The sequence below is a fragment of the Xenopus tropicalis genome, chromosome 1 (assembly GCF_000004195.4).
Source record: "Xenopus tropicalis strain Nigerian chromosome 1, UCB_Xtro_10.0, whole genome shotgun sequence".
In the NCBI taxonomy this organism is placed as follows: Eukaryota; Metazoa; Chordata; class Amphibia; order Anura; family Pipidae; genus Xenopus; species Xenopus tropicalis.
Genome location: NC_030677.2, coordinates 157,546,826 through 157,560,682, shown reverse-complemented (window position 1 = coordinate 157,560,682; position 13,857 = coordinate 157,546,826). Strand labels below are relative to the sequence as shown.

Sequence of the window (13,857 nt, the reverse complement as noted above, 5' to 3'; positions counted from 1 at the left end):
TTAAAATGTAATTCCATGAGAGCCATACAATATGTTTGGCCGCGGATGCTGCGGGGCAAGGTAGGGTGGGTCCCAAGGATGCCGGATGTGGATGCGATGCAGAGGAGGGCGTGGTCTGGGCTCAGCGGATAGAAGACGTGTTCTATCCACCGAGTGCAGGGGCAAGGTTTAGAACACGTCTTCTATCCGCCGAGCACAGGCCACACTCCCCATTATTTTTTTTATTAAAGATTTGGCAGCGAGCCAGATGCAGCCATCAAAAGAGCCACATTTAGCTCCCGAGCCATAGGTTCCCTACCCCTGGTCATAGACAATAAAAATTCACATGGAAAAGTGTGGCTTTCTAAGATAAATACAAGAATTAAATAGAAGAAATATCTTTATTCTAATTAGATGTATCTCACTTTTTTTTGCTGTGTCTCCATTGGTACCCACCATGATATTAGAATCAACCGGCAGTCATTTAGAGCAACAGACCATTCACAGCCAGACCATTAGAAAATTACCAGTTAACAAAAAGGAATGCAAAAGGAATAGCTCGATCAAATGTTAATGGATCACTCATCTCCTTTTTATTTTTGTAAGATTATAGTTCTTTGCCATGGTTTAAAAATTAATACGTTTATAGTGCCTAAATGTTTTATGTTCACCCATGTGCATGTAATAAAGTTTCCAAATTTAGAATGTCAGACAAACTGTAGGTAAACCAAAATCTGGCAACTTCAAACTTCAGTACAAATGGAGCATGCAAGATATTTATTGATTGTGATGACCATGACTAATTTAGCCATTGTGTATTTCAAAGCCTATCCCTGTCCACTCATCTGTGGAGTCTTAATGGACTAAAACAAGTTTTTCTTAGCATGGCAGCTTCTGAAAAGCATTACATAAAGCTTGCAGGTGCCGTTGTCATAAAATCAATGGCAGGAGCATAATCACAAGCAGCTCACAGATGAACTTTCATGCTCAGTTAAACCAGAGAAACATATTATTTAAACAAAAGCCAATTTGCTCTCTATGGAGAGTCCCTTCATAGCTTCTGTTAATAGGAAACGATTGCAGATCAATATTTTTAAATGAAAACGTTCTCCCCTGATGTAACTTGCTTTGCAGTGTTGTTGTTTGGCAGAGTTGGCACAAGCCAATGCATACAAATAAATAACAACAAAGACTATGATAATAAGACTATCTTGTAAATTTCCGTTGATTTAAATGACTTATCCTATTAAAACAAAACAAAAGGTGTATGAAATATTGGTAGCATGAGAAATAAACTGTCTTTCTTTTTATATTTTTTAGACCCCTAAACTTTACGCTGAAGCCGTGAATGACAGTAACAAAGTCTATATGTACTGTGCCTTCCTAAACTTCAGGTATGTGTAGCTATCAATCAAGAACTGAATTACAAATGCTTACATTTTTAAAAAACACAGGCTTCCTCTTCGGATAACTTATGAATGCAAAAGCATAGAGGCGCCTATTTTAAAAGTATGGTTTAGTTACTTATGCCACATTTTGACACCTGAATAAGTGAGAACAATGTCAAATAAATTAAATAAACATTTATGCAAAGGGATTGGTAGTAATAGTACAAAACTTGCAGAATTTACCCAATTTTACTATCTTCATTTACTAACTAATTTGTATACAATTTTACAACACATGCATATTCTTGGCTTCACCGCTGTGTCTCAGCTTTATAAATATCCTACTTTTTACAGGATGATTGCAATGCTAATAGGCAGGACAGTAGCTAGACATTCTTCACCACATATTACACCACCTTTTTAAATTTGCTTATAGTCTTTCTTGACAGAGACCATAAAGCTGTGTCTAGAAACAATTATGCAAAAAAAGTTGCAAGTGGGCACAATAACCCACCTAAAACCTGGATATTTATTTTTGGAAAAAAAATTGAGCCATGGAATTTTTAAAAGAAAGAAAAATAGTGCCCCCAAAAAAAGCAAGTGAGATAAGGAATTCACTGGTGTTTTCTGGCATCGATTATCCAGAGACTGGTGCTTGGTAAGTAATAAACATGCCCCTAATTGTTCGGCTGAACCTAATTAAAAAAGTCCTAGGATCTGGCTTAATTGTGAACTGAATCCTGGATTTGTTGCATCCCTAGTTAATTGAAATATCTTTAAACGGTCTTTAATGTCAAAAGAAAAAAATTAAAAAAGACCGAGTTCCATAACTCCCACCCTGCTGCTAAGAGAATGACTGAACATACAGTAGGAGTAAGCCAGAATTGCTGAAAAGTAGCTTTCTTTAACCTCTAATAACTTAGCTGATGGCTTGGTCAGCTTCCTAAAAGCACAAGCTTAAAACTATTGCATGTTATATAATCCATTTTCTGAAGACATCAAAAGTCAAAAGTTATTTTAACAGCCTTTTCTGTCAGTTAATGCGTCTATTTGAGCAGTACTTTGGAATGAGTGGATTGTCTAATGTGTTTTTCTATAAAATTAATTCTGTTTTAGTAAAAATTATATATGGAAATGTGATACTATTATTATGACATTTGGAATACAGTAACTTCCCAACCATTCCAACTCATTGTCAATATTAAACCCTTTGCATTACAAATACAAAAATATGCAGAAGGACATTCCAACTTGTTGGAATCCCATACCTCTCCTGCAGCATAAAGCACTGCCAGCAATTTCAGTACTTGGCATAATATAGTATATGGCTGCATTACAAAGAGTGAATCATAAATGGCTTGTTTATAAAGACTTAGTTTTGCATCAGCTAATCACACAAATGTAATTCGCAATTATATAATACGAAGGCAACATTTTTTGACTATCTTCCCTTCTCTCTGGATACTAAGTTAAACAAAACTTAAAGACAAATTAGAATTTTTAAAGTAACACTTTATTCTGTAAGCATAATTATTAAACTTTATTAAAATAATATCTACAGAAAAATAACTCTTAGGAAAATGACTATATCAGAGCTACATATTTCAAACTAAAATATTGTACTTTACCCTTGATATAATGTACTACAACTAAATTAAATAGACTGAAATTAACAAAAAAATGTTATAGTTACATTTTTATAATGGGATATTATGGCTAGGACTCCACCCTACTGATTGTTGCACTATTTCTGTCCAAGCTTTGATCATGCCCTACCTTAGCTCAAGTTTTCGGCTATAAGAAAATATCAGTATATCAGTTTTTCAGTCATAGTTCTAAGAATATCTAGGGTAGCAAATAAAACTAGAACATCTAGGGGCACATTTACTTACCCACGAACGGGCCGAATGCGTCCGATTGCGTTTTTTTCGTAATGATCGGTATTTGGGGATTTTTCGGAAAATTATCGCGACTTTTTCGTTGCCATTCCGAATGTTGCGCAAAATCTGGCGATTTTTTCATAGCGTTAAAACTTGTGTGAAAAGTCGCGCCTTTTTCGCAGCTTTCACGCCGAGTACGAAACATTCGGATTCATTCAAGCTTCAGTATGGTGACTTTTCTTTGGCCAGGTTGGAGCTGCAGGGTGCCATTGAGTCCTATGGGAGGCTTCCAAAATCATGCTGTCTGAAAGTTTCGCCCGCCGCTTACGAGCGCTCAATACGAAAAAGTCGCGACAAGATACGAGTGAATCGTAATGGCTACGAAAAACTTGTGTTTTTTCGCGCAAGTCGTAATGGCTACGAAAAAGTCACGACAATTTCCGAAAAGTCGTAAGGGGGCCGAAAAAATCGCAAAAAATACAAAAAAGTCGCGAAATGTTCGTTTTCCAATCTGAATTTTTCTAATTCGGATTCGAATTTGTGTCTTAGTAAATCAGCCCCCTAGAATAGGAAATAGGTATGATCCCTAATGATTGCACTAGCTGGCCATCAGGCTGAGCTTTATCAGCCGCTGCTTTTGGCATCCCAGAGTGGCCACCCGAATATATACTGATTTTAAAGGACAGGTACAGCAAACTTAACAAAAAGTGCACTCTGTAGGTTTTTTTAGTAAGCTACAAAAAACAACACATTTTGTATATATTCTCAAATCCACTGTAGGAGTCGACATTTTCCTATATATAATCTTTCCAGCATTTGTTTTTCTGAAAATTGCAATTCATGTTAGACTGCAGAGATCTTCGAAATAGGCCTCTTACTTAACAAAGTACATTTATGGGATCCGTTATCCAGAAACCCATTATCCAGAAAGTTCTAAATTACGGAAAGGCCATCTCTCATAGACTCCATTATACGTAAATAAATATTTCTAATTTTTGAAAATTATTTCTTTTTTCTCTGTAAATGTAAAACAGTATCTTGTACCTGATCCTAACCTAGATATAATAAATCCTTATTGGAGGCAAAGCAATCCTAGAATGCCTCTGATCACCTTCAGGCGCTCCTATCCATTTGAAGCAGCGTAGGTGGTTTTTCACGGTGAGGGCAGTGAGGCTGTGGAATGCCCTTCCTAGTGATGTGGTAATGGCAGACTCTGTTAATGCCTTTAAGAGGGGCCTGGATGAGTTTTTGAACAAGCAGAATATCCAGGGCTATTGTGATACTAATATCTACAGTTAGTATTACTGGTTGTATATATATAGTTTATGTATGTGAGTGTATAGATTGGTTAGTATAGGTTGTGTGCTGGGTTTACTCGGATGTGTTGAACTTGATGGACAATGGTCTTTTTTCAACCCTATGTAACTATGTAACTATGTAACTATTCATCTGAATGGGAAAAGCCTGGAAAACTCACACCTGCATATGTTGGGCTGAAAGCTTCCATGGACATTACTCCCACTTTCTAGAGTCCTATTATGCTTTTTACTACTGTATATTTTTTAACAGTTCTGTTATGTTTAGCTATCTTTTATCTCTTGTCTAACAAAGACATACCTGGTCTATTGGGCCTATAGAATACATATTTTATTTTTCTTACATTACTGTCTAAAATCTGAACCAATTACTTATCGGGTAAGGGGTAAGGGAATGTAATCGCTAAAGATTAAAATTAGATTTTTATAGTAGCCAGAAAAAAACAACCAGTAGTTTTCAGCCACCATTTTCATCCAGGGCAATTGAATAACTGGTGGGGCCTCACATTTACAAAGAATAGTAAAATTGGCATGACTGACCACCCAAACAACCCTCATATTTGGAGGAATCAAACTTCCATTCATGCTGGTGATAGCAGCCAATGTTCAATAAAGCCTGGAAACACAGACACAGCACTACCTATCACTATATGGTCTACCAATACAAAACACTGGCTTGTAAACTGACAGATTGATTGAGAAATAGATTTGCTAACCTTCTGTGCATTTTGGGCTATCCTTTTTCAGTTCGGGCTCTGGTATATGGTCCAACGAAGGCTGTGTTCGTGTTGAAGGCAACTGGAATTACTCCGTCTGTCGTTGCAATCATCTTACCAATTTTGCTATTCTGATGCAGGTGGTTCCATTTAAGGTAAGAAAAACCATAATGTAAATTATCCCTCTTGATTTTGATATGTAAAGAGATACAGACACTGAAAATCAAACCTGAAAATCATAACATTGTCAGCATGACCTATAGGTAACGTTTTTATGTACATTAATATTCTGAAGAGTACTTTTTCAAGTCAATATTACTTTAAAGAAAAAATTATTTATTGATTTACAGATTTCTGTTTTGCCTCAAACGAAAGCAGTTCTTATCTAGCAAATTAGTTCATAATTAGACATAATCACTGAAGGACCTCCCATCATAGGAGAATGATCATAGCAAACTGAACACTGCCTAGTGATTTTAATACAAGACCCCCTTATTTATAATGGCGTATGGTGGCTGTGAGAATTATATAGATATATTGCATAATTACAAATTATATAAATTCAGGACATAGCATGAAGACGGATACTACCAAAACATTGCAAAATAAATAGAAAACTAATTTTAACATAAATAAAATGTATTGATTTTCCGAAATACCATGACCTGAGTGGCGTTTTATCACTCTTTAGTAAGTGCCTGGTGTTTATGCTTTTACTTATTCTCTTCCTGTGTGGCTTAGTTTGTTTTGCAAATTCCTGCCTTTGATATACCCACGTCCTTATGTCATTCATTAAGATATATTTAATTAAAAGAAAATATTTTATCTCAAAACTTTGTGAGAAGGCACAAATGTAAGAGATGCGCAGCCTTGGTTTAAGTTTCCTGTCTAGGATATCATATACTGTTATTGTGATATGTGATCTTTTTAATGTTTTATGCCTTTGATTTTCAAGATGTCTCCTCAAGTAGCATAATGAGAGCCAAAGTTATCTTTCTGATGAGTAACATTTCAAGTGACTTGGCCCTCAGTTCCACCTACTGTCATTTTTCACAAGGAGGCTTTAAATACATTTTCCTGACCCTACTGGGAAAGACCAGCTGGTTTCCATGGAGATGCCACTAATATTCTTGGGCTTTCTTCCAGATTCAGAGAGTGTGCTCTGATAACATATGTTAAAAGTATAATCTGTGAAAGTGAGAAATAAAAATGTCCTTTTATTAAACAAAATATCCCCATGATTCAAAACCATCAAGCTAGTGTTATTCCCAAGATTAGAAGAATATTAAACAGGCTTATGCTCTGAGCATCATGGGCTATAAAACAATTGCCTGTTGGCTCTTTGATGGTTTCAGTATGCTGTGGGATGAACTTTCCACAGTACCAGAATCAGATGCCGCTATGTCTAGTTTCACCATATTGTTAGCAATATTATTTGTCTCAACATGCAGTTATAATGCTGGGACAGAGCCTTACTAATTTCTCAACAACAACTGTAAAAATAGATACAGCATGTGACTAAAAATACTAACATATTTGCATGTTATGGGAACTAACACTAAACGATTTCACAGTCTCTCCCCAAAAATGTTCTGATTTATTCTCTAAATACATGAGGAGTAGGTTTGCAGGTATACATCTAATTTCTTGGCTATTTAAGTATCAGATTTTATGGTTAGCTTAAAAAGCAAAGTAGGGGTTATGGTGAAGTAGATTTAGAGATTTGTACTCATTTTTGGTCAAATTTTGACTTTTGTGTACATTCCATCCTCTGATGTTTTTCCTGTAGACTGTAAATGTATACTGAAAATAGTGTTAAAATTATAAAAATTAAAAGTAAAATAAATGTTTTTGTTAATCTATAATGTTACATCGCTATTTGGTCCAAGATGAGGCAGAAAATTAGCCATAAAATGCGAATGTTCAGAAAACTTGCTACACTAGTATCTATGCGAGTTTTCAGAAGGGAAAGGCTTAGTTTTCAAACCATCAAATCTGTCATAATTGTTAAATAGTTAAGGCACAGGTCAGTTACGCTAATTTCCAGAGAAAACCGTTCAATACAAGTGTAAAAACCGTAGGTGCAAAAATACATAGTGTGCCTTTACCCACATGTAGTATATGTGCATTTAATCTAGGGGTCAGTTTCAGGGAATGTGTATTGAGATCTTTATGAATCATTTTTAAGCTCTTGGAATGTGTGATTTTTTTATTCAATATTTAGACAATAAACACCATATGTAATAAAAGGCACTAAGTCTGCCCAGGGACTGATAATAATACTATTTACCGTAAAATAACTGTAAAATAACTGTAAAATAACCAAATTATATAAAAATAGCCCCTATATGAATATAGTCATATATACAGTATATATATATATATATATATATATATATATATAGATAGAGAGAGAGAGAGAGAGAGAGAGAGAGAGAGAGAGAGAGAGAGAGAGAGAGAGAGAAAGAGAGAGGGAGATAGAGAGAGGACATTAGGACATGGTTGCCCAATACAAATTTGTGTGTATGTGTGTATCCAAGTTCTTATTTGAAGCTGTTCAAAAATTGTGTGTTTTTATCATGGATTTCTGTAACTAAAAGATTTTTTTTTATTTTCTAAGTTTATTGCAACCATTTTGTCATTTTCTCTACTAATCATTTAATGATATTAACAGACTTTTGGTTTGGTTTCCCTGCCTCAATACTGTGCCAACACTTGAAATCCTTAGGGAAACAGCTGACATTATAGGAGACCTTTCTGAAATGCCAGCATAAGGATCTGACCTTGTTACACATTTTATATCTACAGTAAAATGTTATTTATGTACCAGTTCCATGTAAAGACCTCGACTGGCACATAAAACCGGAAGCAATGAAAGTAACAAATACCATCTATTATTCTTACATTTATGACTCCTTGTAGTCATAATGGTACTATGCTGTTTGGGCCTCAGTATACTGTTTTAAAAAAAGATACTGGATCTTTATTCTTTTTTGTATGTTAAAATATAGAACTATTGCAATGTAACAGCAAATGGTTTCAATAATAAAAGTAATTTGTGGCACTAAACACCCTGCATCAAGGAACACATATCTTCCAATTATAGTTCTAAAAATACAGATAGTTAGCATTTCTAGCCTGTCACTGTTCTTCTTTATTTGATTATTTTGTTTTTCTACAGCAGCAGCTATTTATTGGCGGTCAGTGCCTTTTTATTCATATGTTCTATATATCCTCATGATAAAAAGGTGCTATGGTATTCATGGCAAGGAACACAAACATGAGGAAATGCATCTTTTAATTCTATTCAGATGCTGTGTTTTCTTTTTTTCATAAAGTAGTTCTGCAAATATTTACATGTAGTGGGTCATATTATCTAATGCATTGTAAAAAATGCTCATGAGGCTCACCTGTATTGTTTATGGAACTATCACTGTCAAAGAATCATATTACTAGCTACCATGTTTTAACACCATCTGTAGCAATAGCCAGTTTTTACAGTTGAGCCACAGGCTTTTGCCATTGAAAGGGTGAAGGCCCACGGGGTTAAATCTGCGGTTAAATCTTGGCTACTGTGGTCAACTAATCTTCCTGAAATGTCTTCCCACTGGCAATAAAGTGAATCGGCATTGGGAAGGCATACAGTACATGCCGCTTTGTTTTCTGAAATTGTGCAAAGTTTTCTGCAGGAGGAAACTTTGTGCAACTTCAGAAAACAAAGCGTGTGGTGTGTATGCTTTTCCACTGTGGTAGTTGAGATTTATCCTTGGGCGACTAATCTCCCAATGGGCCATGGCCCTTAGGTTTAACACTTTGGATTACCCTATAATAGTTTGAATAAATCCACTTATCCAACCAGTCTCCAGCACTCAAATATAGATACAAAAAGATCATTCCTGTACAGTTAACAATTTTCTAACCATGGTCCTATGCAAATAACACTGACTGTATTTTATAGGGGCATCCACATAAAAAACTGAATATGTATTCTGTACATAATACACTTGAGAAACGGGGGTAGCTGAGAGTATGACAATTAATAGAGGCTACTAAGTTTGCATTGTATGAGTAAAGACTATCAAAGTTGGGTTTGTTTTCACTGGAGTAGAGATTTTTGTGAAGTGACAAAACTCTTTACAAATATGTTAAAAGACATTATAGATAGATAGCAGGGCATGTTTTTCACACAGAAAAGAAGAAAATAATAAAATATAAAGGGTTAGCCATTAAGACATGAAGAACAGCATTTTCCCCGAAGCAATGTATGTACAGTATATGCATACCTCTGTTTATAAAGCAGTGCAAGGATACGCAGCACTGTACAATCTTAAAATGTTTAAAAGTAAGCAAAGGAATTACATGGATTAAAATAAATACAATAAATATGTATACTTATACCCCCCAAAAATCGCAGAAGTTTCCTCTGAAGGCAACTTCCTTTTCAGTCAAAAAAGTAAAATTTGTGCAGCAAAATGCTCTTTTTTTTGTTAAATACAGTATGAGCACATATATATGAAACTGTAATTACTTACACAAACATTATTATTGTCCAGGAGATAACTATAGTCCTGGATATTTTAGGGCTGTGGCAGACGGGGAGACTAGTTGCCTTGTCGTGGGCGACTAGTCTCCCCAAAATACCATCCCATCGGCGATTTACATACTCGCCGGTGGGATGGTATTTTGGGGAGACTAGTGGCGCCGCGTATTCCATCCCACCAGCGATTTAAAAAAAAGAGACAAATTATAGAAAAAAATCCAATAAAAGAGAATACAAACACCTTGTAAATGGAATATACCTGTATAGTTCATATTTTGGCAAGTTATAAAGGAATGCCCATAAATTAGATTTTTGTCTTTGCTTGTATTGAGATAGCATGGTTCTCAAATGAATTTAAAGAAGTCTTTCACAATGGAAGTTTGTGTTGTGGACTCTTGGGACAAGATTCTAACTCATAGATTCTAACTCATAGCCGGCAGGCTTTCATTTAACTATAGGGGTTTTCAAAAGTTATTGCCCTTTGTGTTCACCTGCTTGTTTAATTGGGAGTTATTTGAAGAAGTTTGTGCAGGGGTTATTTTCGCACCACCATAAAATCGGCAGATTTCTGGCAATATAAACATGATATTGTCTTTTTTTCACCTTTGTTACTGCTGAAAGCAGAACAGAACTACGGTATCTACATTACCATTAAGGTGAGCCTTCTTGAAGAAGCAGTGTACTGATCTGTAGATTCACATGCAAGTGCTCTGGGGGGTTTTGATAGCAGGGCAGGTTGAGTGAGTAATAAAGTTTATCTTATATCTACAAATAAACACGTCAGTCATCATACACACATATATTAACAGGGAATCATTTGCTATTTCAAGCTGCTGTATGCTAATAATGGTGGTTCAGTTCTGGGTCTGATCTCCCTAGAGGAATATTAACTATACTCAGGAGACAGCATCACAGATGTGCAAACATTTCCCTAGTGAACATAAAGCTGGTCTATTCCTGCTTGGAAAAAATACATATTTTCTGGAAAATTAGAGACTCTGCCATTAACAGTATAAATGAATTAAGAATCAGTGAAATTATATCAACCACCCTGTTAATTTCTGCTAGCTGTTAACTTATATAAAAGCTATTCTCCATTTGTAATGAAGAACACAGTTCTTTGGCTTCTTGCCTATGAAAAGACGGTAGAATAAAAAAAAAAGTATTTGGAACTGTAGTAGGCCTGTACCATTATAGTTTTCTTCCAAAATCATACTCTGCTTTAGGGGTGCTGCTGCAATGAGGTAAGCTGAGAGACTTGCCTCAGGCGGCAGCACCACTGAAGTTACCGGGGGTGGCAAAAAGCCTCTCCTGGTAACTTAAAGAGCCGAAAATCAAAATTTCAGCTCCTTTAGTGCAGAGAGTGCTATTGCGCTCCCTGCACTAGTGATGCGGCCCCCCTCCAATGCAAAAAAACTAAGCATGGAGGGGCAAGGGTTGGGAAGCGGCATCCCCTAGGCTGCCCCTGGGCGATGCTAGGGCTAAAACACCCCTGCTCTGCTTCCAGACTGAAATATAACATTAAGAGAATAATGCATGTACAGTTATTAAGAAAATATTTTCCATGATTTTCTTAATTAAATGAGGTCCCTCCTAGCCTCAAGTAATGATTAATTATATTTTAGGATTACGTACAAGATACTTCTTTATTATTACAGAGAAAAAATAAATGATTTTTAAAAATTTGAATTATTTGCTTATAATGTAGTCAGTGGGAGAAGGCCTTTCTGTAATCCAGAGCTTTACTGTTTTCTTTGACTGAGCTTATTGGGACCAAGAATTACAAAGTACTTTAATTTTAATTTTATAATTTGCCCTGTTTAGTGTAATTCATAACAAAAACTATAGATATTTTATATCAATAGGTAAAAACTTTGTTCAGGACAACCCCTATTTGTTGAACCAAAGATGAAATAGAGGGTATACTGTCCCTTTAATTAGAACTCCCTACAAACCCCTGCCCCCGAACCTTGCCCTGATTCTGGTCACCAATTGCTCTACCTGCCCTACAACCAGCCACACTAGCAGGGTTGTACTGGTGGGGTGCCCCTAACCCCCCCTGCAGGGCCCCCACCCGACGTCCTCCCCGAGCGCGTATAAATTGAACGCGTCCGGGGAGGAACAGTCAGTTGGGGGAGCGCCGGCAAGGGTCGGACTGGGCTGCCGGGGCCCACTAAGGCCGGGGCCCACCGGGATTTTTACCGGTGTCCCGGCGGCCCAGTCCGACCCTGCACACTAGCATTTATCTCATTAACCCCTTCTTTTCCTGCTTCCCACTATCCAACCCATATTAGCTTCTTTTTTCCTACCCCAATTTCTAGCTCAAAGTCTCCTCCCCCTCATATTGCACCAACAGTTGAAGCCCAATTGACACTCTTGCTGACATACATAAACATTTCCGCCTGCTTTTAATCTTACCATTTTTGGTTTTAATATTCATGTTTTTTATATTAAGGAGTACATTAAGTTTAGTAAACTTTAAAATGGTGATCAAATCTTTTGAACTGACTTTTATCGTATGGTAATTCCCACAGGTAGAACAGAAAACTTCATTTCAGTTATTATAAGGTACCAGAATTCTGCATTAGGCATACTTGTAAGGAATTATGCAAACAAACGAAATAATGTGTACTTTGTAATGTGTAGGCAGATAATACACCGGCTAAGCTCTAATTACATAGTTTGTACCAAAGCTGCCCATTTCTAATATCCAGGTGTTTTATTTTCTCCTTTATAAACAAAAAGAAATACACTCAGATAAAGCAGCTTATAAAATAATATTTGGTGATTTAACTGGCCCTGCCAGGTTTATATATATTAAAATATTCCATTTAGTTTGAGCCCACGTACGGAAAAACTATTTTACTATATCTGAATTCAACAAACATACACTAAAGGCACTGTGACTCATTACAGATGATTAATACTAATGTAGTAGTTTATGTATATATATATATATACAGTATACCTGTATATATATATATATATATATATATATATATATATAGTGTCATTAGGATCCAAAGTTTATAAATATATTACATATCTGATGGTTAAGGCCCCGTTTAAATATAATAAATATTTTTATTCACCAGTTTTTACCTTTTACCATTTACCATTTTCGTTCCAGGGGCATTTTTTTTTAAAAAGAGAAAGCATGTTTTGTAACTCTAAACCAAGTCATTTATATACAACAACTCAGCTGCTGAGTAGTAGTTTGTAACTAGCATTCTATTGAAATCAGGGTGCCATTTTTGCACCCATTTTGAAACAAGTTTTTTTATGGCAGTTCTGTCAGCATTAATCAATTCAACACTTAGGGGCTGATTTACTAAGACACGAATTCGAATCCGAATTGGAAAAATTCCGGTTGGAAAACGAACATTTTGCGTCTTTTTCGTATTCTTTGCGATTTTTTTCGGCGCCTTTTCGGAAATTGTCGCGACTTTTTAGTTACCAATACGATTTTCGCGAAAAAACGCGAGTTTTTCGTAGCCATTACGATTCGCTCGTATCTTGTCGCAACTTTTTCGTATTGAGCGGTAGTAAGCGGCGGCCAAAACTTTTTAGACTTAGCATGATTTTGGAAGCCTCCCATAGGACTCAATGGCACCCAGCTCCAACCTGGCCCAAGAAAAGTCACCATACTGAAGCTTGAATGAATCCGAACGCTACGAAAAAATCGCAACATTTTGCGCAACTTTCGGAATGGCTACGAAAAAGGCGCGACTTTTCGCACAAGTTTTAACGCTACGAAAAAATCGCCAGATTTTACGCAACATTCGGATGGCACCGAAAAAGTCGCGATAATTTTCCGAAAAAAATCGCCAAATACCGATCATTACGAAAAAAACGCAATCGGACGCATTCAGCCGGTTCGTGAGTAAGTAAATGGGCCCCTTAGCAGTAACCAATATATTTAAAACTTTGCATTTTTTTCAACATAATACATGCATTATCTCTTTTGATAAATGTTTTTAGGATGAAGGGCAGCCATCTATAGAAGTTTGGTCTGCATGGGCCAGTATTTTATAGAAT

General features: G+C 36.2%; 1 protein-coding gene across 4 annotated transcripts in view; it reads left to right on the top strand.

Annotated features, from left to right (window-relative positions):
- Window positions 1-13,857, top strand: part of adgrd1 (adhesion G protein-coupled receptor D1) — a 271,121-nt gene that overhangs the window by 147,453 nt on the left and 109,811 nt on the right. For all 4 annotated transcript variants that reach the window (XM_002931898.5, XM_031892498.1, XM_012969246.3 and 1 more), the window contains 2 exons: window positions 1,300-1,373; window positions 5,311-5,434. In XM_002931898.5, the coding sequence (XP_002931944.3) occupies window positions 1,300-1,373; window positions 5,311-5,434 (198 nt within the window). The remainder of the gene's footprint in view (window positions 1-1,299; window positions 1,374-5,310; window positions 5,435-13,857) is intronic.